The 24954-nt window shown below is 31.2% G+C and overlaps 1 protein-coding gene across 4 annotated transcripts in view; it reads right to left on the bottom strand.

Moving 5' to 3' along the window:
- The window catches only part of SNX13 (sorting nexin 13), a 110978-nt gene that overhangs the window by 17099 nt on the left and 68925 nt on the right, over nucleotides 1-24954 (bottom strand). For 2 of the 4 annotated variants that reach the window (XM_032483891.1, XM_014563890.2), the window contains exons 10-19: nucleotides 24269-24407; nucleotides 23781-23869; nucleotides 19318-19417; nucleotides 18273-18466; nucleotides 13687-13791; nucleotides 13066-13198; nucleotides 9093-9130; nucleotides 5116-5185; nucleotides 2217-2389; nucleotides 637-744 (exon numbers count right to left, since the gene is read on the bottom strand). In XM_032483891.1, the coding sequence (XP_032339782.1) occupies nucleotides 637-744; nucleotides 2217-2389; nucleotides 5116-5185; nucleotides 9093-9130; nucleotides 13066-13198; nucleotides 13687-13791; nucleotides 18273-18466; nucleotides 19318-19417; nucleotides 23781-23869; nucleotides 24269-24407 (1149 nt within the window). The remainder of the gene's footprint in view (nucleotides 1-636; nucleotides 745-2216; nucleotides 2390-5115; nucleotides 5186-9092; nucleotides 9131-13065; nucleotides 13199-13686; nucleotides 13792-18272; nucleotides 18467-19317; nucleotides 19418-23780; nucleotides 23870-24268; nucleotides 24408-24954) is intronic. The other 2 variants (XM_006190139.2, XM_032483892.1) reach the window with 1 other exon arrangement.

Here is a 24954-nt window from a genome sequence, read left to right as displayed (position 1 = left end):
TAGTATAAAAAAACATAAAATGGCATTATTAAAATCTGGCTTTTGGATACCCAGGTATTAAAGTTATTTCTGGCTGTCCTAAAAGCTTATGTGATAACTAACTTAAGAGACATGTTTTATTACGCCTCAAGAGAAATCTACATGCTTAGGATGCTACACTTTAAAAGAGTCTCTCGGATCTATTCCTCTCTTGAGTTATCCTGTAATTTTAGAAGCCTTAGACTCTGGATCTTGAAAGGCAGCTAATTCACTTCATCTGAGCATAAAAATCTAGTTTGGATACATCATGAAGGACTACTACCTACTGAATTGGAAACATTTAACTATCTACCATAGAATACCTAGACTTTACAGTAATGTAGAATGGATGTGTGCCTGACAGTGAGTATATGTATTCATCCAAACCTGAATATGCAAAATTTCTAGCACTGAGTGTCCAGAAAACTTCCAAGTTAATCAATAGGCAGAGAAATAATATTTATAAGTTACTTAGCATACTGCACGTCACATCTCAGCTACTCAAAAGTTACTGCTATCCTACTATTACAGTAAAAGCATTCTTTAATAAAGAAATCAGCTATATTCGTGTGCTGTATTAAAATGAAAATCTATAGGTAATAATAAACATGAACTTACCTGCAAATATGCATTTAGATCCTTTTTTCTCTTTTCTAAAAAATCTCTATCCATATTATTAAAAGTCTTTTTACCAGGAAGCTTTAATATGCTTGACAGATTTTCAAACTGGAAAACCAAATACATTCAATAATCTTAGTTTTTTACAAAAAGAGAAAAGTACTAAAAGTCCAGATACATAGTAAGCTACTGTGCCTTACCAAAGCACAGATTTTAACCATACTAGCTGCTAACACAGTGGCAGAGCAAAGTTATGCAGCTAGTGGCTGTGCTCAGCCCACAATACCTAGTATCTGAAACCTCAATGAGCAGCCTCATTGCTTTTCCTGTGTGATACATAACCAGAACTGCAACAAACTTTCTAAATTATTCTTTGTTTAAAAACAACAATGATTCTGCAAAGAAAACTCATTCCTGGTGCAGAAATTAAAAAGAAGAGGAAACGAAAATGTGTGGGATAATTTTCATCCCCAAACTGGAAGACTGATAAATTATTAAATGGAATGGCAAATCACATGGTTGCTTGAAACTACAAAGTGAACAAGTTCATTATATGTTATAAATGAAAGTTAAAAGCAGTTCTTTTGCCCTAGCCAAGGCAAGAAAAACAAAAAAGGGGAGAGGCAATTTACAAGGAAAATTTAGAAATTTACCTAAAGAACTTGCATAAATTAAAAAGTATTTCAATGTTCACAAAAGAACTCAAATAATATATATAAATCATAGACATTCCAAAATCAAAGATTTTATCTTTCCACATTGAATATATCAGGCTGAGAATCCTAACCTACTAGAAAATTTGAAAAGCACACTTGAAATTTCTTATTAGAAGCATTCAAAATTCATTTATGTCCAGATGCATAAATATTTTCTCAGTTATCTTAACACATACTTAATATTTTTAAAATCACTAGTATTTTATTTATAAACAAACTGTGTATTTATGAACAGTTTGCTCAACAAAACACAAAGGCACAGTAATCCAATGGAATTTAAGCTCCTAGAGGCAAGGACTTGATCTTATTCATGGTTATAAACCCAGGACTGAGCACAGTGCCAGACACACAGGAAAAGCTCAATAAATATTTGTTAAAGAACATATGAGTAGAGTTCAGGCCATTTCTAAAATGATATGACATTTAACATTTTAATCATCTTACTTTTATAAACTTTTAACCACAAAATATCAAATTAGACTATAAAAAAACCTTAAAGAAAATAAATGATAGTTCATATATACTTAAGGTGGAAAAAAAGTTTATATCATAAAGTTAAAGAAACAAAATGAAATGTTTTAAAATAATTTTAATACTTAAAGAGCTCTATGGAGTTAAAATTTCTTTGTGTCCACAGATTGTACTGTTGCCAACTGGTGAATTGCAGCTCACTGCATTTTCTTTCACTATTTTATATGAGATTTGAGTTTTTAAACTAATTCTAGCTTTTATATTGATTACAAAAAAATTCTTACCTTATTTTCTTAGCTTTAGTCAATACCTTAGCATCCCTCAGAACTATTTCGAATCAAACATCAAATCAGGAAACAATGTAAAGTACACAGACTTTAAAAACCTCATTACCTGTTCAGTGATTCTCATGTGGAAGTCATGGAAGTCACTATAGCGACGATAGGTTTTCCACATCTCCTCACTGTTCAGACTGCGTCGGTGCACAGTGATGGCATACAATGCGTATGTCTTGCCATGATCATTACAAACGCCTGCCACAGCATATGGGTCATAGTCAGCATATACTAGTCATTTAAAACAAAATGAAGAGAAACAAAAGACACAAAAAGGAGGAAGATGAAGAACAAAAACAAACAAAAAGGACACATGAAATGAAGAAGAGTTTGAAATGACAGACTGAGACAAAAGGATGTCACCAAGGGATAGAACAGATTCCTATCCTCTGTGTATGAACATCCATATGGTGTTATAATGATGGCTACATTACAGAATAAACTAAGTTTATGATGATACTATCAACCACACAATGATGTCTATTTTAGACTCTCTTCCCAAGGAGCTTTATTATTAGTTAACGATTACACAGCACCACCTCATATTATAGTATTAGAATCTCTTAAATTTAATAGAGGAAAAACAACAGAAAAATAACAACCTTCTGTACTATCCTTCACTATTCAGTTGTATTTCAATTAGTATCTCTTCAACTAAACAGAATGCAAAAGTCATAGGATAAGATTTATCTGTTCTTTTGGCAAGTCTGTTTCTTGTTTAAATTATTCAACAATTTACAAGTGTAGTTTATCCTGAAGACTTTTTAAAAAAGCTATTTTCCTACTGAACCGCCACAAACCATCCAAGTCAGAGAGTCTCTAAAATCAAAACCTACTCCTATTCTGTACTAATCTTAAGTTAAGAGATGCACTTTGACTCATTTTCTTTAATTTATCCTCCTGATTTTCCGTTTTTCTCTCTCTACGGTGTTGTCTTCTATTGTAGCTCATCCCTTCATATCTCAAAAAAGTTTAGTGTCTCCTTTCATCTGTATCTGGTCTATTTCTCAATTCATCCACTCACCTTAATTTCAATAATAATACCTTCTGATTTCTATAATTTTATATGGTTCTTTTTTTATAGTGCATATTACTGCCTTAGATTTTATCTCTATGAATATTTTTAACATATTCTCAGGCTAGGAGACCCTGTGGTATACAGTCACTTGAGGATGGCTGAATCTAGACACACCCATGTGAGGATACAAGACAGGCTTTTAACTTCATACAGGTGATAGATACCATTTCCAGCCATGACTGTGACATTCTTTGTTCTTTCTTCTGACAGTAAGCAAAATTTTTCTAGTTCCCCTTTTACATCAAGTCACCCTTTGTGACTCTGAGCTTTATGCAAAGGATTATGTTCCAGTTCCCCTGGCCTTAGCCCATCCTGCCTCTTCTAAATTCGAGGGGATGAAAATGCTATCAAAATCAAGACAGTAGTCTACTAGTACTATCACTGTTATACCTTGCAAATTAATTAAATGTATATCTCTGATTTTAAGAATGTGTGCATGTGTTGTGTTCTGCAGAGGTATCTGTGCTTGGTTTAAAGTAGGAGTGGGGAATCACTGTAAGATGTTTTGTGGTTTTGTTTTCGGCAATATAATTTAAAGCTATGATTATTTTAAACAGCATCCTTTTCGAACAGTGTTAAAAGTTAAATTCTCAATCCATTAAGTTATATGAAGAACCACAAACTAAATTAAATTCAACATTAACCAAATAGTGTTTTTAATTCTTACCAAATTTAACCCTCTTGTTTCACAGAAGTAAGAAGATTCTTAAACATAAAAATGTAAACAGTTTTTCTGTTTTATTTTTTATTAAATTTTTTTTCTTCTTTTTAACTCAGAACAAAATAAATTATCACTGGATAAATTGAAATAGAATGATCTATGAAATTTATTTTATGTCTTGAGAATCTTTTAAAGATTCTTTTATTTCATTCCATGTTTTTAAACATACAATTATCATTAAATTAATAAAAATAATAATGAATGGTGACATTTGATGGGGTGGTCTAAAGCTTTGAAATGACATTTTACCATTTTATTAATTAGGAAATATATTTTTCAGGTAGGAGAGTGAAAAACAAAGTTGGCACCATCGTAATCCCATTAAAATATTTCATGAATAGAGTGAGACAAACTAATAAAGAAAACAATGCATAATCAGACTCCAGCTACAGTGAGAAGTGAGAAAACAAAGATCTTTAAAAAAAAAAGATTCAAAGGATCTTTTTAAAACTACACTTATACTATAAAATCTCTTCTAAAAGTGTCTAAAATATAAGTATGAAATTGAACTAAGGTAATTTATGGAAGTACAAACTATTTATACTTCAGTATATAATCTGACAAACACATTCCTATGGGGTAGGAACAGAGAGGTCAGACAAGAAAACCATCAGTATCTACTACTCATTGATGTTATCTGATAACCCAGTAGCAATGATGGAAATTGATTTTTCCCCTCAGTTTACTATTTTGCACCAATGCTGATTCAGTCACAAATCTCATCTCATCCAAGCATTTCTTGAGCTTCTGTAAACTCCTATACCAAAAAGCTTCATTTATCCAGATATCTAGTCTGACTTTGCATGTATAAAAACAAATAGTAAACTAAAATCTGCCCCAAAATGATTTAGTAAGAATTATGCAATTATCAGCTAGACTCAAAGTTAGAAAAGATCGGTTTCAAAGTTTGCTAGCAATGACAAAATGTCAGAACTTAAGCTTTCTCAAATGAATACAGTGACAACCTTAAAGAAAAGAAACACCCATATAATAATGAAGATTATAGAATTTAATGAAGAACGTGCTGCAGGAAAAAAAGTACCATAAAAATATAACTATGGAACAGAAAAATGGTTTGTAAAAATAAGTGTGGAAAATGATGTAGTGGTAATAATAATCAATAATTTTAAGTAATAATTACACCATAAAATCTCTTACCAGTGTCTGAAATGTAAGCATGAAGTTGTACTGAGTCATCAGAAGATACATTTGAAAGGTCGTCCAAAGACTGAGGGGGAAAAAAAATCAGAAAACAAAATTCTTAAATTTTTTTCAAAATTTTAAAATTTTATAGGAAAAAAGTGTTAAGGATTCTACATCATATATACATTACTCATCTTTGCCCTATGTAAGCATTATATAATTTGTATCTTTCCTCGAAACAATAATCCTCTTTATTTATACCAATAGGAGAGAGAAAAGCCAAGATTAAGAAAATATAAAACAAAGTAATTTAGAAATCAACTTAATACCTCAGATTATTTCTTTCTTTATTACCTGTCCATATACTATAATGTGGTTCTTCTCAGTTACATTTAATACATGGCAAGGAAAAAATATGGATAAAAATAAGACATATTCTTAAATTAACATGTCAAATTTTTAATGCTGAAATATCCTAGAGCCAATTTTGTATTCTTTAACTTAACACTTTTTGTTAACTTAGTAACTAAGTTACTTTGGTAACTTAGAAATAATTTTAATTTAGACTTGTCTATAAAACAAGAATAATAATATCTACATCAAAGGGTTATGTGAGGACTAAGTGAAAAGACATATAAAACATTTAGAAAACACAAAAAATGTTGGCTATTATGATTACTTATTAAATGAAGTGAATCCAGTTTAAGATATTTTAAATAATTTTCAAAAATAATTTCATAAATAAAAAATATTACTGACTGATTCAGAATAAATATTTTATAACTATGAACTTTAGGTCTAAATTTAAAACTTTTTTGCTACATGTCCATATACACATAGAAGGGAATATAATCATATAATGAAGGCAGACTGTATGGAAAAAAATTAACCCAGGGGATTTAAATTGCTCTCATTAGAAAGGGCTGCTTGCAAGGTTGGCCCTTGGATGGTGTCAGGGAACTGTGACTGAGGAAAGGCTGAACATCTGTTTTCCTTCTGGGAGTCTAGAACTTTAGTATTTGCTAGGCATAAGGTGCCTGTGTGACCTACTTCCAATAAAACCCTGGGCACTTAATCTTGGATGAGCTTTCCTGGTGGCCACACTTCACACATGTTGTCACATTCACTGCTAGGGGAATTAAGTCTGTCCTATGACTTCAATGGGAGAAAATTCTTGGGAACTTGTGCCTGGTTTTCTCTGGACTTTGCCCTATGCATCTTTTCCCTTTGCTGACTCTGCTTTATATCCTTCCACTGTAATAAATTCTAGCCATGAGTATGACTATGCTGAGGCCTGTGAGTCCTCTTAGTAAATCAATGAACACAGGAGTAGTCTTGGGGACCTATAACACACAGACATTTTATGATTCAGGCATACTTTACACTTTAAAAACCACAGTATCTGAAAGAACTTTGGAGTCCTAATGTGATATTCCCAGTTATTACTAAAAGAGTCATCTAAACGACTTAAGTGCAGCCATGCATGTGACATAAAGCTTTTTAAATTAAGGCAATTACATTCTAAGAAAGCCAAGTCTATCTACTAGACCGATCATCAGGAGAAGCAAAATGTGATAACTGCATACTGATAACCTCAAGCCAAGTGCAGTCATTCTATTAAATTAGGTCTAGTTAAGGCTTTACCACTGATATCTAAAGAAACTTTAGCCATATCAATCAGTCTTTCTTGAGTATCAGTTTTCCTAATGGTATAACAGTGTAAGAGCTGTTCTACAGCTCTATCAGGATATAATATGAATGAAAATACTTTGGGAAAAAAAATAGAATGCACTTATTTTTTAAGTGCTCATCTGACCTACAATAACATTTTGACAGAAACAGCACAACCTTTGTTTTAATATTATTTTTATATGAAAGACAGAAATATCAAAGGAAATAAAATATTCTACAAAATTTAGATTATTAGCTACCCTAATATTCTAACTACAGTCTAGCTCGGGAAATAGAAAAACAATGACCTTTCTCAAAACAGCATTATTATTATTGGTAACTTTCACTTGTAAATAACATTTAAAAAGCTAAATGCTACTTACTTATTACTTTAAGCATATTAGCATCTGATACTATGCAACTCAGAAGTTGTTAAAAAAACAACTTTGTGTATAAATATCTTTTCAGCACATTTAAAATATGCAGTTAATAAATACAATTTTCACTGAATATGGTGAAAAAATACAATGTAATGTCTCATTATAATGCACATGTAAATATCAAGTAGACTATATAATGTTGTAACTGGTGAAATAATATTAACTACAGAACTACATTCTGATTAAGAACTATAAGTCCTTAATTTCAAAACAAGTGCATTAAAGCTGTCCTGAATAAAACACAACTTGTAGAGTAATCCTTCAGTTAAGATTCTTGAACTCCTTGCAAAGTTTTTTTCTTTTTAACATTACGCTAAGCTAAAAAACAAAAATTCAAATTTACTATGATAATCAACTCAGCAAACACTACAACAGCACTACTAGAAATGGTTATAATTTATCTGCCAATCTCAATCACAAAATGAATAAAACACCATATTAAATATTTTCTTTGCTTAGTATACTGGAATAAATTAACATGATCTAGTTTATAATCTTAATAAAATTAATAAATATTATTTTCATTAAATATGAAAAAATTTTGATTTTTAAAACAACATTTTAGAATAAACTATTTTTTAAATGTAGCTATTTATTAAAATTTATCTATGTATTAAAAAAAAGAATCCAAAAGACTCTAGCTTTATAAAAGTTTGGATTTTACTGATTTATGTGAATAACTAAATACTGTAAGTTACTGACCTCAAAAGTGTGACCTTTTTCGACCTAGACACTGTTCTGGTTTTTATCATTATGTGACAAAAAGGATCTCTTTTGTGTGAAAAAGCATTTATTCCAGATAGGGAATAAAGGGAAAAAAAACTTTTACTAGTGTTCAAACACTTGTACAAGCACTGAAAGTGTGAATACTAAAAAATTTTAACACAAGGAAAAGTTTCATCATATTTGGAAACTTTTTCTATATAATGAACATTATATTGCTAACTCTCTTCACTCTCTAGGAGCTATCTCTGTTATAGCACAATGGAATATTATACATAAATGGTAATGATACCAAATAATTTAGGAAACCATTTAAAATGTTACAAAATATGTGACATAACACTATGGCTAAAGATAACAGACCTCAAATCTATTCAGTTTTAACAAAAAGTTTGAAAGAAAAAGTAACGTAGGTAGTAAAAGGAAAAACAAAGAAATCTCCCCCAATGAACTCCAGACTGAAATTTTCATAGAACACCAGTATTTGTTTCTAGCAGCAATTTATGAAATAAGTTACTCAATGGCAAGGATAGGTATATAAAAGAACTGAAATATTCATTATTTCACATTTCCCCTTGAATATGTGAAATGCCGTTGACAGTTTATATGTTAAAAGCATATCGTTCTTAAATCTGTAATCACAGGATACAGTTGCTTAATTCTTGTAAAACCCTCTAAGCTTAAAAAAATTTTTTTACAATAACTTGAATTTGTTACAGTGTAGACTTTAAGAAATAACCTGTAAGTTTTCAAATATCCCAACTAGTTTTATATTTCTTTTCTAAATAAGAGAAGAAACTAGTTCCGATGTAAACATTTACATGTCACAAATGTATTGCCCATCATAGCACTTATCAGAGTTGTTTTCAAATATTAAATATTGGGATACTGAAATCATTTTTTATCACATGGAACTGAATTATACATATGTGACCTAGCCCATTCTTTTCAAATGAAAATAAGTTTCATTTCAAGTTTAAGTTCTAATCCACAGATCCCTTGTATATAAATTTAATATTTCTTTAAAAGCATAATAACCTCTTACAAAGTTTGATTTGGGGGCTTCTAATATATCATTTATTTACATATGTTAAGGCTCAGTTTTTCATATTATTTTCAGGCCACTTTAATAATTAAAGAACTCATAACAGTACTTACCAAATTTATGCTTCCTGTAGGAGACCCATTAAAAGATTCTGTGGGAAGGGAAACTCAACTTAATATGCAGTCAAAACCTTTTGAAACAGTGCTTTACCTATCTAAGGTTCAAATACCAGAATGAAAGTCACACAAGCCAAGACATAAAGGAACAGTAAAGAAAACTGTGGTACACTACCCAACCATCTGTTCTCATGGTTTTCCAAGCCAGTATTTCAGTGAAAAAATATACGTACCTAAGTTGCTCCACCCCCATAAAAGGTATTTGTGTACAGGAAAGCAATTATTATATATTTTCTCCTTAAGGTATCATATTAAGTTGTCTAATACAATGTAAACATGACTCAAACAATGCAGGGTGAAGTCCACTAGGAAATATCAGAGGTATTCTACTATTTCTATTTCACTGAATTAAGAAATACTATATTAAGAATTAAGAAATACTATAAATAGAATTATTCTTTAATGTGAAGGATAAATAGATCAATTTTTAATATATCTATTAAGCCCACTTATTCTTAATAGATCTGGCTCAAAAATACTGGAAGTCTAGATTCTTAAATCAATATATAATTAATAGAATAAAAGATAAATAATGTGTAATGTTATTTAACTAAAAAGCAACTAAAAATGATTTTTAAAAATTAATGTTAGAGATTAACTCAATTATATATGATTGAAATTACTATCTTTTCCCTCAAGGTTTTAGTCTATATCTGAGCAAATTGAATTACCAATTAAAATGCCCCTCTGTTAAAAACACAAATGAATACATGTGTTTTTGGTAAAGCAATATTCATAAACAGTTTAAAGTTAATATATTGCTTCTAACACTTAAGAGATTACTTCTGAATTTGGATCTCTAAGTGGGTCTTCAAAACAAATTTCTATTATTTTCTAAAGAGGCAGTTGGTGTTGCTTTCCAACTTCAACAAATCTAAATGCCCAAGAACATTTCTTGGTTCCTCAAACCTTTGGTCACAAAAATACGAAATTTCACCTAGGATTACCCCTTGGTTAATAGCAAGGTGATCATTAAAATGAGTAAACAAACAGTTCTCCATCCTCCTTACTCAATTATATGCCTCCTACCTCCTTCTGTGGTCACTTCTTAAGTCTTCCCCCCAAAGACATGTAAGTTAAAAGAGAAATCAGGCACAGTGTCTATTTTCTTGATCAAAAATAAGATCCAGAAATAGAGTCTAAAGCCACTCTGGGTCCATGTTTAATCAAGAATTTAGTAACTGACTGTAAATATTAGAAAACAAAAAAACTACTGCTTGACATGGTGAGAAAAATAATGTGATTGAAATTAAAATTTAAAACAGAAAGTATAATTCAAATATTTTTTAAAGAGTGTGAGTACATTTTAATAAAGAAAACACCTACTCTTAAAATAATTTAAAGCTGCCCTAACTAAAGAAAGCAATCATGAATAATGAGAAAACAAAGGAAGAAAGGGGAGGAAAGGAGGACAGAGGGGGGAAAGAGCAAGGGTAAGGAAGCCATCCACCCACCTACCTTCCAACTGATAGAAGTTAAATAGGAATGAAAATTTTCCCCAGCAAAGAAAAACTACCATAGGATACTATCACACATGGTAAGACTTGGCCCATTAATTTTGGGCTCAATTGAAGGCTGCATTTTTTAAAAAATCAGCTACACATTAAACACATGATCAGATAATTATTTCAAAATGTCTAAAAAGTAGTAAAAATTCCAGGACTTAAAAAATTATTCAAAGTGCCAGGAAGCTTAATTTTAAAAGTCAGAAAATAAGTTTACAAAAAAAAAATGTGGAGAAGGCCTATTTTTGATTAAACAATCTTATAAAGACAAAAAACTCAAAAGCATTACTATTTGAAAAAAGTGTAGCAATTCTCTAAAACTTAAACACTGACAAAGACAATAAACCTAACAGCCATTTTTAATAATAGTGCTTCATATTATACCCATCATTCCACATACTTTTTCCAAGTGGTTTCAAAAAGGGTTAGGCAATTTCTTTGTTATAAAACGTATAAAAGCTCATCAATTAGGACATAGACTGTTAAAAAGCAATGTCCTAGAAAGACAAAAGATATACATGCGTGTACTAATTCCAAACTACGATCAACGATTCCAACGCGAGGGGTTACTCAATGACTGATACATAAGAGAAATACATTTAACTTCAGATCAAAACCAGCTGCAGGAAAAAAAGAAAAAAAACTTTTACTCTATCTCATGTTTTAGTAAGTATGAGGTAATTTTGGGAAGTTTAAGTTGACATAAATAATTTGCTTCCACTAGTCACATACAAGCAAGAAATGAATGGAAGCTAAAAGTCAATTCGGAAGACTATGGAAGAGTTCTTACACTATTGGATCAAAAACTACCCCCAAAGAATATATTGCTTCTATCATTATTTTAAATTGTATAATACAGATAAGCTCATAAATTATCTGATTATGATTCAGTTTATCTTCTTTCATTCTGGATCATATAGCAAGTCCATTTCACAATAATAAAAAAAATTCTAAAGCAGACAAAATTAAACAAAAACATTTACAATTGTTCTTTCTGGAAGTAGAGTTTCTACTGCAAATGTCATAGCAGTTCTGTAAAAGATTTTCAACAGAGACAGTAAATACAGATAGTCTCTATAATAAACTCGAGGAACACTGAATTTTACTATTCAGCTCCCACAGAAGTGCTCTAAAAAAGTCCTCAATTATAAAACCAAATCCAGTTATTAGACTATTATTCCCATTTTACAAATAACCAATTTTATGAGATCAACAATCAATACAAAAGTTATTAAAACTCAAACGCAAATTTTAGTGACTAGATTTCTTAGATCATTTAAAAAGTAAAATCTCACTAGGGAGATTAGGGAGTGGGGAGGGTGGGTAGAGAGGAGGGATGGTTAGGAAGCTTCTACAACAGAAGTATTTTTTAAAGCAGTGTGTGCTATCTAATGCATCAGTTGTATCTCCAACTGCAAGTGGTCCTGTCCATAAAACCTATTTATAAGTAAATGATCATAGTTAAAGTACTGTCTTAAAATAATTATGTAGTCAAATCTTTCCAATCTACTTTGCATTTACATTGTTTATTTGCTAGAAAGTTTACCAAATCCTAGATATTTAATTACATTTTAATAAGTACTTCTGAATTGGATCACAAGTAAAATGGTCACTAGGCCTAAAATCTGCCAACTGTGCTTTAATGGCTGCCTCTCCTACTATTCTTAAGTAACTGATTACTTACTACTAATAAAAACTGATATTTCTGTTTTAGTTTATACATCATTTTCATATACATAATTCCAATTAAAACCTGATGACTCTGAGGTAAGATATTATTATGATTTACCACTGAGAAAATGAGGCTCAAAGAAATTAAATGTTTGGCCAACATCACACAGGTAATAAGTAGTAGAACAGGAGCAAAATTTAAATATTATGACTGCTAAAATCTGCTTTTTTCACTATAAAAAAAACTGAAAGATTGGAATAAGTAACTTTCGTAGCTTCTTCCGGCTTATTCTACTATGCAGGATTTAGAAAAGGGTACAACTAAAGCATGAAAAAATTATATTTTTTATAATGTTACACTCTCAGAATCTTGTTTTCTCATTTACTCTTCTCAATAATTCTATTGTTAGTCACGAATATTATTACTTATTAACGAAAGGGAAACTACTATAAAAATATTTGGATGATACAACTCCAGAAAACATGTTTTTTCAGACTTCAAGGCCTCTATAGTTACATCCTAATTTGTTATTAATTTTCAACACTTTAACTTAGTATAGTAACTAAACTTTGCCATTTACTTACAGATTTTTAAATATATTACAGTTCATATCTGGGCTTTAAGAAATTTTTTTATCTTGTTTGAAAGGACTTTTTCTGGTAAGCAGAAAGTATATAAGAATATACACACACACACACATATACATGTAAATGTACAATGTGTGCCACCTTACCTCCATCACCATCATCTGATCCTCTGAAACTAGGATCTTTTAACATATCCAGTTCGGCTAACATGCGCACATAAAGTGCATTCTGTCTGAAGGAAGGATAAAATCTTTCATCTCGTAGCATCAATTCATATACCTTATTGAAACAATTCAAGACATTCAAGTCATTAATACAGATAAGGTACTAATTTCCATTAATAAGATTTCAACAAACAGACAGAGGTCTTACTGTAATGAATTACAGGCTCCATATTTACAAGATGTCAGCAATAAGAAAGTCACAACTAACGATTTTTTTCTGGGCCCTCCAGTACCTAAATTGTACTGAAAACAGTCCAACTGCAACACAAGTCACATGACAGCAGGTTATATATAATGTTCTAGAAAGTAGTGTTCTCTAAGAAACAAGTCCATATAAAGGCTCAAGGCACATATTAAAATAAAGTCATGTTGTCTATACATCATCAATTCATAAAATTCTATGATCTATGAAGTATATTATCATAACTCATCTTTTTAGTACCACTGTACTTTTGTTTCAGTAACTCTTTATAAATGAATTACATGCATATAGATATCTATCTTTTTCAAGAAAGATATAATGATAAGTGTTATATATAATACCTTCCTTTGAATGTCGTCAAAGATTTCAGGGGTTGGATCTTCATGATTCAATGTATCTGCTAATTTTGCTACCAAATAATCATCAACAGTAACTCTTGGAGATGCCTGACAGAGAAAAACAGTAGCATTGATCTTTGGCACTTCTAAATACAAATTAACCCTTGATAGTAGGAGAATTAAATAATGGAATCATATTATTGAAAGTAATTGGCAGAAAATCCTTGGCTTGTAAATGACACTTTGATGTTTAAAAAGGCTGAAATAAGAACTAGAATCTTCTTGATCAGATACTACATAGCAGATTGTGAGACAAACATGAATTAATTTTTGACTTTTGCCAAGAAAGTTACCTCTCACTCTCATTAGACTTCATTTACTCAATCTGCAAAATGGAGGCAATACTACGTATGGTTATTATGAAGATGAAAAGATTTATGTAAGGCACAGAAGCAGTGTCTAGCACATAGAAAACAGCATCATCAGAGGTTAATGTTGAGCACTCAGTAGTCCTGGATATGTATTTAATATAATTGCTAAAAGAACGAGCAGTTTAACATTATCATTAACATTAAAAATAATCCTTTTGAATGGCACTAAAAAGAGACAATCCTTATCCTAAATTTGGTTTTACAATACTGCAGCAAAGCTCCAAGGTGATATGGGATGGAAAAAATCATAAAAGTTAATTTGCTCCAACAATTTCCACCTCAATGTGTGTAATGTGAAAGATAATACACAGAAAAATGAAATACAGTGTTCGATGTGAAAAATTACTTAACTGAAAGAAAAAATGCTGGGAAGCTAGAAATACGGTCATCTTTGGCATGTCAACTTCTGAATATTTAGTTCTGAAGGTTCTGGAGAGTAAATGAGCAATAAGGATATAACTTTAAGATAAAGTGCCAAAAGAATGTATTTTTAAAATAATTCCTCTATGCTATTTAATAGAATATCTAAAGAACAGAATAGATAAGTCAAGAAAAGAAGAAAAAGTAAAATTAAATAAGTAAAAAGCAGGGTATAAATGTGTAGCAAAGGGCCACACAACTTCCAACGTTCCCCTGTTAATTCAACACTCTTGTCCCTAAATCAAAGTAGGTTGTGTGGTAGGTGTTTTTTATTTTTTGTGATTTTTTTCTTGGAGGAGGAGAAGATATATACTTACCCGTTATCTGTTTGTGTATAAGTGTGGCGTGGTATGTGTGTGTTTTCCCCTGAAATAAGCACAGGAGAACTAAACAACTTCAAACTAAATGTGACAAAGATCAGACAGGAACACAATTTAAGTTGGTTTTGTCCTTTCATTTGCCCTCTAAGCTCACTATACTTAGTTTCCAGGAAATAAGAAGAGACAAATTTGAAAATAATATTTTATATTTATCTAGTTTAATTTTTTCTATAATCTCAGGAACATAGAATTGGATTAAGCCTCATCCTTGGTAGAGGGTGACCAACACTTTTGGAGAGCTATAATGAGACACAACTAACCCTTTCAAAAACAGTAATGTAGAAGAAATATTTATACATATTTGTTAGTACTTTAACATAAAAATACAAAAATGGGTGTTTTCTCCAAGTTACCCAATAATCTGTATTCTTAATTTTTCTACTACACAAATGTCATTATTTAAAGAAAATAACAGGAGTAGTTAACCATGGCAATTAGTAATTAATAGCACTAATAAACGTTTGAAAAAACTGTAACAATATACTTAATAATGTTTGTCCTCTCATATAGTAACTTATTGTAACATATTTTAAACTTTTTACTAAATATTTAAATATTATAGGTTATATTATCGTGTATTCTTAAAATACATAAGTATAGAACTTTTTGAAAGATTATACATATTTAATAGATATATTTAATTTTAAAAATTACTTTTCTTTTTATTCCATGATACCGTATCGCATTTTGTGTTGTCTTTTATTTTAATTAGTTGACTTACAATGTTTCAGGTGTATAGCAAACTGATTCAGTATTCTTTTTCAGATTATTTTCCATTGTAAGTTATTATAAGATACTGTTCCCTATGCTATACAGTAGGTCCGTCCTTGCTGTTTATCTCTTTAATATATAGTAGTCTATATCCATTAATCACAAATTCCTAATTTATTCTTCCTTTTCCCTTTCCCCTTTGGTAACCAACATACTGTTTTCTATGTCTGTTAGTCTATTTCTGTCTTGTAAATAAGTTCTTTAGTGTCTTTTTAAAAACAGATTATACACATAAGTGACATATTTGTCTTTGTCTGACTTATTTCACTTAATATTATAATCTCTAGGTCCATCCATGTTGCTGCAAATGGAACTATTTCATTCTTTTTTCCAGCTGTGCAGTATTCCACACCACATCTTCTTTTTCCAGTCATCTGTCAATGGACATTTAGGTTGCTTCCATGTCTTGGCTATTGTAAATAACACTGATATGAACACTGGGTTGCACATATCTTTTCAAATTAGAGTTTTCACCTTTTCCAGATATATGTCCAGGAGATAGATTGCTGGATTGTAAGGTAACTCTATTTTTAGTTTTTTAAGAAACTGCCACACTTTCTCCACAGTGGCTGCACCAGTTTATATTCCTACCAACAGTGTTGGAGCTTTCCCTTTCCGGTATCCATTATTTGCACATTTTTGATGATGACCATTCTGACCTGTGTGAGGTGATACCTCATTGTGGTTTTGATTTGCATTTCTCTAGTAATTAGCGATGTTAAGCACCTTTTAATAAGTTTGTTAGCCACCTGTATGTCTTTCTCAAAGAAAATGTCTATTAAGGTCTTCTGTCCATTTGTTGATTGGGCTGTTTGTTTTTTGATGTCTAGCTGTATGAGTTGTTTGTATATTTTGGAAATTAATCCCTTGTCAGTTGCATCATTTGCAAATTTTTTCTCCCATTCCGCAGGTTGTCTTTTCATTTAGTTTATGGTTTTCTTTGTTGTGTGAAAGCTTTTAAGTTTAACTAGGACCTTTTCATTTATTTTTGCTTTTTGATATGAGAATGACACTAAACTCACTAAAATGAGTTGGAAAGTATTTCTTTTTTTTCCTCTAGATTCTGGAAGAGTATGTGAAATACTGGTTTATTTCTTCTTAAAATGTCTGATAGAATTCACTAGTGAAATCATTTAGGCCTGGGCTTTTCTTAGAAAGATGATTTTTAGGTATTAAATTTATTTACTATACTTTTTTTTTAGTCAGTTTTGCAATTAGTGCCTTTCTAGGAATCTGTCCATCTCATCTACGTTGTCTAATTTGTTGTCATAAAGTTGTTTATAGTATTTCCTGATAGTCCTTTTAATTTCCATAGGGTTGGTGATGATGCCTCCTCTTTCATTCATGATTTTGGTGGTCTGTAACTATTTTTCTTGGTCAATTTAGCTAAATGTTTGTCAATTTTGTTTTTCCTTTCAAAGAACCAACTTTTGGTTCTGTTTTTCTGTTTTTGTGTTTTCTGCTTCACTGATTTTCATTCTGGTCTTTACTATTTCCTTCCTTCAATTTACTTGGGTTTATTTTGCTTTCCTTTTTCTAGTTTAAAATGAAAGTACAGCTTGTTGATTTGAGGCCCTTCTTTTTTCTAATTAGGCATTTAAAGCTATATAATTCCCTCTAAAGCACTTCTTTAATTGCAACCCATAAATTTTGATATACCATGTTTCCATTTTTATTCAATTGAAAATACTTCCTAATTTCCTTCTTATTTGTTTTTTATGTAGACACTATTTAGAAATGTGTACTTTTCAAATATTTATAGATTACTCAAAATTCCTTCGTTGTTAATTTCTAATTAATTCCACCATGAAAAAGGGACATAGTTATATATGATTTCAATACTTTCAAGCATTGTTTTATGACCCAGCATATCCTGGAGAATGTTCCATGTGTGCCTGAAAATAATGTGAATTCTACTGTTTTGAGGGGAAGTATTCTATAGATGTACTAGGCCTAACTGGTTTACAGTGTTCTCTAATTCTTGTATATCCCTGGTTATTTTCTATCTAATTGCTTTATTGGTTATTGAGAGTGGGTATTGAAGTCTCCAACTATTATTGCTGAATTATCTATTTCTCCCTTAATTCTGTCAGTTTTTGTTTCATGTATGTGGAGGCTTTGTTGTTTTATCACCCTGATCAATTAACTGATCCTATTATAATTAAAAAATGTTCTTTGTTCTTTAGTAACAATTTTTTGTCTTAAAATCTATTGTCTAATATTAGTATATCCACTCCAGATCTGTTTTGGTTACTGTTTTCATGGTTTATCTTTCATGGTTTATTTTCCCATCCTTTTACTCTCTATCTATTGTCTCTGAATCTAAAGTGTTCTGAATCTTAAACTCCATCATTTTGTACCTGCATGACCTTGGCCAAGTTAATTCAGTTATCTAATTGAATCAGTTTCTTTACCTAAAAAATGAGGATAATAATACACAGTAACACTATTATCAGGATTAAATGAGGCAGTATAGGGCAATTGTGCATAGCAGCATGAATAATGGATATTTACAAGTAGTACAAAAATCATTATTAATGATATTGCCACAGAAGATAAGAAAACAGTAATCAAAATATATCCTCACCTTTTCTGATAAATACTGTTCATAAATTCCAACAGCAGCTGCTCTTAAAAGACCTTTGGTTTGGTTGGTTTGATGTTTTCCATCTTTCTGACGACTTGATAAAACCTCTAGCTGCTGCTGGGCTGTAACCCGGTATCCTTCCACTGTCATCCAGAAGAAGAGATGTGCTTGACCTCCAGTTTGCTGCATGTAATCTACCAAACAAAATCCGTAACAACATAGATATTAATGTCACACATTTTTGGATGCATACAGCTATATGACAGGTTAAGAAGGATTAAAGTTTCGAACACTTAAAATTCTACATTTTGAACAAATGCTTGAGGTAAAAAATAAAAAAAGCTATATCATAAACTGGTTAAGCTAAAAAGACCAGTTATGTAGAAAAAAGCAAATGGAAAAACATATTTAAAAAAAATCTGATTTTTCATGATAAAATCTCTAGGGGATAAAAGTGCCAGAGAAGGCTTCATCAGAAATAAACTACTTCACAAACTACTTCCATTCTCAATAAAGACTGTTAATCATAATACCACTATTCCATAAATATTAAAAATAAGGATTGGGTTCCTCCATTAGCCATGCAGAAAATGAAGAATCAGGTTTTGCTGAAAATGTCAGAAAAAGGCAATTTTGGTGTAACAGTAATAAAATCAATAAATATCTATATATTAAAGTGGCATAAAAACAGATTCTCCCCTATTCATGCACAAAAATGATATAAACAGGTTATATATACCATGTATTCCTGATAAAGTAATCTTTCTCAAATAATTTAAATTTAAGTTCATAGTAGAGTCTCCTGGAAATTATTTAAAAGCAGATTAGCAAATGCACATTAGAGTTACAATAAGCATTTATTTCCTTGAAAACAAAGTAAGTGTCTATCTCTATAGTTTTCAAAGAAAAAGAAACATATTGGAGAATGAGGAGTGGAGGAGAGATATATATGGCATGTCTAATAACAAGTATTCAAAATTTAATAATATTTACAATTATTAAAAATTTCAAAGGTTATATTATTTTTATAAATGGGTTTACCTACCCATAAAAAATTGTAGTGCAACATTGTCTACAAGAATGCTGTCCAACGGGACTATGCACAGTTTCCCAAAGTTTGCTGCCAGTTTCACAGTATTTATTTCCTACAAATAAAAGTGAATATAGGTTAACACTTCATCTAGTCACTCACTAGGTGAAAGATCTTGATATAGATGTAAAAAAATTAAATTAAAGTGAAATAAAAATAAAGTTTTTCTCTTTTGTACATGTGAGTTCCCAATAAAATAGTATCAGCTCACTGGACTTCCCAGGGTTGTTTTAAGGGTTGCTTAGTAAATATAAATTAAAAGTATGATAAGCATTCATTTCTTCTAATAAAAAAAATTCTAAATGTCTCAACTTTCATGTTTCTCTATCTCTGCATATTCCAAATTAAAATGAACATTTTAGGGGCTAAAGCAGATGACTGGAATGTTCAATATATTCAAGAATAAACAAATCCCAACATATTCAAGTATAAACTGAAGACATCTACTGAGAAAACAGAAAATATTTCCGAAGAGCAATTTTGCTCCTAATGCAGTAAAAATTCTATAATCTTTATAGAAAACGTATTTCTTTTCAGTCTACCTGAATAGTAAACTATATATACTTCAAAGCAAGAAAGCAAGGTAACTAATTACATATGAAAAATATTTTTTTAAACAGGTTCAAAATTTAGAGAATCTACATGCTGAGCACTGTGCCAGATATATTATACACATTACTTCATTAATCTCCACTGCAAACCTACTGGATAAATATCATCAATCCCACTCAACAGGTAAGAAAGCTGAAGATCAGAAAGGTTGCCTGTGATCACAAAGCTGGTAAGAATGAGTCAGTGTCTTCAAAGCCTGCTGCCCTTTCCATGGAAACCCACGAAGTTTTGGGGAACGATTTTCACTAGCTTCTCTGTATTCTCAAATCCGTATCTCACAACCCTCTATTTAAAAAAAAAAAAAAAGATACACAGGTTTTCTGAAAGTTAGATAGGCTGCCTTATTCAGGGGCAGATACTAAATTAGGCATAGGTGGTATATAAAGGAAAAGAAAGATGATTTGAAAAAAGAGGGAAAACTTCCTCTGTAGTTAGTATCTTCCCTTCATATAAGTACTTAATAATAACCGATTACCGACTTAAAATGTCTGGCCTAAAGCAATCTAGCACTAGCACATGATTTCTCCTAAGTCTTCCTTCCTCAAATTTAACCACTCTTTTCTCTTGTCCAGCAGCACCTCTATAGATAAGGGATGGGGAAGAGTATTCACCACAACTTAATTTGTAATGAAAAGGATAAAAGGTCTCCTAAGATTTTAAGATGAGTAGTATGGTTAAAAAACTACATCTCTGTGAAGGTTCTGAGTTTTCTTCCAAAGGAAAACACTGTATGACTTGAGCTATTAAAAAGCTAAAGCTTAATATTTAAAATGGAATCAACAGGCTTCCAAACAAGATATCTAAATTTTTTTCCCCTCCATCCCTTCTACCCTCTGACAGCTACTCTTCGGCCTCCTCCCCCAACTTCCCCTCTCAACCTGCCTCCACCTGCCAACTTCCAACCGCTCCAAGATCTAAATTTTAAAAGGATTCAATATAAAACAATGTTTAGGCAAATAGACTTTAAATAATAATGCCTAAGGATCACTAACTCTAAGATATAGATAAGGTAACCAGATAAAGAAACAGTAAGCACAAGTGAAACCATATTATTCTTTTATTCTGAATTTACATGCATATATAAAATCATTTTAAAATAGTTACCTGAAAAAAAAAAAAGACACACATATATACACCTGCACAAACATACATACGACAAATGAGGGCCTCAAGTAATGTGAGTCATAATTAAACTAGCAAACTAAATTCAAGATTTTTAAATGTCTTTCATTCCTTAAGGAATTAAGTACACTGCAAAATTACAAGACCAGAAAGTCACAAATTTCCAATAGAAAACTAGCATGAAAAAAGGTGACTACACTAAAAACTAAAGGTAGTAAAAAATGTTTTTTCTGTTTTAAAGCTCCAAATCTCTGCTTTCTTTTACAATGAAACTCTTGCAAACAGCTACCTAAAATCACTATTTCTAAGTCATCTCTTCCCATTTTTCTCTTGGACTGACTCTAATCAGGGTTTCTCTTTACTGCTCTACCAAAATGCTATCAACAAATTACCAATAATCCCCCTGGTGGCAAACCTAACAGTTCTAAATCTTCATCTTACTAAACTTTAGTAGTAGTCTTTGGCATACCTGATCTCCCACTTCTTCTTTAAACACTTTTTTTTAAAGGTTTTTCTTAATTTTTTTCAATTTTTTTAAATTGAAGTGTAGCCAGTTTACAATGTGTCAATTTCTGGTGTACAGCATAATGTTTTAGTCATATATATTCCTTTTCATATTCTTCTCCATTAGAGGTTACTACAAGATACTGAATGTAGTTCCTTGTGCTTTACAGAAGACACTTGTTGTTTATCTATTTTATATATATTAGTTAGTATTTGTAAATCTTGAACTCCCAACTTAGCCCTTAACCACCCACTTTCCCCACTGCTCCCAGTAACCATAAATTTGTTTTCTATGACTGAGTCTGTTTCTATATTGTAAATAAGTTCATTCGTGTCTGGTTTTTTGTTGTTTGTTTTGGGTTTTTTTAGATTTCACATTTGAGTGATATATGGTATTCTTTCTCTTTCTGGGTTACTTCACTAAGAATGATGATCTCCAGGCCCATCCATGTTGCTACAAATGGCGTGATTTTATTCTTTTTATGGCAGAATAGTATTCCATTGTATAAATATACCACAGCTTCTTTATCCAGTCACTTATCAATTAACATTTAGGTTTTTTCTATGTCTTGGCTATAGTAAATAGTGCTATAAACATTGGGGTGCATGCATCTTTTGAATTAGAGCTTCCTTCAGATACATACCCAGGAGTAGAATGTAGTTTGGTGCTGCCATTATGGAAAACAGTATGGGATTCCTCAAAAATCTTTAAACACTGTCTACAACTGGGTTCTAGGATATCACACTCTCAGGTTTTTCTTCAATCTTACCACTCACTCTGTTTCCTGGGCTAGATCTTCCACTTTGTCTTAAACTCTAGCAACTGAAGTGCCTCAGGACTAACTCCTTGGTATCTCCCTACTTACTCTTTTACGTAACCTCATCAAGTCTCCTAACTTTAAATAAATACTTGAGAATCCTGAGGATTCACTCTTTTACGTAACCTCATCAAGTCTCCTAACTTTAAATAAATACTTGAGAATCCTGAGGATTCTCAAAGTTTAGTTTCATCGCTAAACTTTCCCTTGAACTCAAGTTTACCAATTAGCATGTCTACTTGAAAGTTAAACAGGGATCTCAAACTAAAATCCAAAACTTGATCCTCTCTTCCAAACCTCCTCCTCCCTCAGTTTTATCCATTTTAGTAAACAGAAATACTAGTCATGCAGTTGCTCAGGCCAAACACTTTGGAATCATCCTTGAGTCCTATTTTCTTTCTCACCCCATATTTAATCTATTAGCAAATCCTGTTAGCACTATATCTAGTCTCTAGTTACTTCTCACAAACTCTGCAGACATCTCTTACTGAACTAAAACAACAATCTTATAAATGATCTGTCAGTTTCCATTTTTGCCCCCTCACTCCACCACAATCTGTTCAACACAAAGATCCAAAGTAATCATTTTAACTCACATGTCAGATCATGTCACTTGCCAGGGTAAATCTACAATGGATTCCTATCACAATTAGAATTTTAAAATATTCTACCATGGCAGGTAAACCATATACGATCTTACCTCCAAGGTTCCTCTCCAATTTCATTCCTACACGATCCCTCCCATGCACTCCATATCAGCAACAATGACCTCCTCTAACTCACCAGGCATTTTCCTATTTCAGGGCCTTTGCATTTGCTCTCACCTTTGCCTGACAGATTCTTTAATAAAAATTAAAAAAAAAAAAATTCACAGAACTCTCTCATGCTAGTCACATCTCTCTATGCTTAAATGTCACCACATATTTCAGTACCTATCTAAAACACTTTCAGACCCTTTGCTTTTTGTTGTATTTTACTTATTTTTTTACATTATATATCAATCAAATTATTTATTAGCTTATTTTCTGATTTTGCAGCTAAAATGTAAGCTCTGTGAGAGAGATTTTCATCTGTTAGGTCCATCTAAAATGGTGCCTAATGTACACATTCAACAAATGTTGAATTTTGAATAAATAATAGATGAGTAAATAAAGAAAATACTTAATTACTTCTGAATTTTTCATTCAGTGTTTTAATCTTTAACAAATACTTATACTACATTGTGTAAGAGAAGTTTTTTTCTAAAAGTTCTTTTGTAGAATACTACACTTGTTAATATTCTACTTTTTATCATTTTGGTAGACATTTTAATCAATATGAACTATTTATAACTAAACATTAATTCAAAAGTACTTTACTTACTTTGCCTGACTGCAACCGTTGTATTCTTGAGTCACATACTTTCTTTACAAATAATAAGCTATTTATTTGATTTTTTATAGTGTTGATATCTAAAAACAAACAAATTGATTACGAGGTAGAAAGTGGCAATGTTACTTGTGAATACTTTAAACATGTACTTATTGTAGTTTAACATAATAACCAATGAATAGAGCAATTATTTTATTTAATAAAAGAAACAATCTGAAATTTTACAGTGAAATTATTTAATTAAAATTAAACCAAGCCAGTTATCTTAACTTTAGAGATAATTACAATAATAACAGTTTCATATTCAGAAAATTATTATGCTTTATTCTCAGCACATATTAGCATAGTAAGAGTTAGACTTAGTTAAGGTGAAAACAACTAATAGCATAAAATAACATTTAGGTAAATTAAAGTTTCACTTGAAGATATGGTAATCATCAAAGAAGCAAAACATTCTCATGCTTAAATAAATCACTTACCATCACCAGCTGTATCTAGAGATCGAAGATACTGTAATTCTTCTGCTGCTTTATCTCTGACTGCTTCTAGCTCTCCAATATTGTCACTCAACTTAATAATGTTCATAAAGGCCTCATAGTTGCAATTAGAATCACGGATCTGCAAGTAAAATTTAAAAAACAGATGGAAAGGGGACTCACTTAAGGGAAAACAGAATCTTGAGTGCCGACCTTGAGCCAGGCACAACTTTCTATACCCCCACTGTTTGTAACAAAACAAAATAAAAATCTCTATACTTGTGGTACTTAAAATTCTCGTGGGTCACAAACTATTAACAAAGTAAAATAAGTAACACACTAAAAATTACAGAGCCTGCTCAGAATGTCTGATGACAGCAAGAAAGCCATGATGGCTGGAGCTGAAACACAGAAGAGTAATGGAGATCACTGGTAATGAAGGGAAAAGCTGGTAGGGGAGTGTAAATATCCTGGCTTTCACTCTGAATGGAATGAAAAGCTACTGGAGAGTTTTAAGCAGAAAAGTGACAGTCTCTGACCTAAATTTAAAAGAATCACTGTAATGACATGAATAACTATTACTTTCTGTTTTTTCTCCAGCCACTCGTTGTTTAAGTATTGGAATGGAGTAGAAGGTTAAGTTGGATTTAACCCAAGTGTGGTTTCACCAAGAAAATAATAGAGTGAGA

Source organism: Camelus ferus, chromosome 7 (assembly GCF_009834535.1).
Source record: "Camelus ferus isolate YT-003-E chromosome 7, BCGSAC_Cfer_1.0, whole genome shotgun sequence".
Lineage (NCBI taxonomy): Eukaryota > Metazoa > Chordata > Mammalia > Artiodactyla > Camelidae > Camelus > Camelus ferus.
Note: the sequence above shows the minus strand (reverse complement) of the source record. Positions and strands in the feature narration are given on the sequence as shown.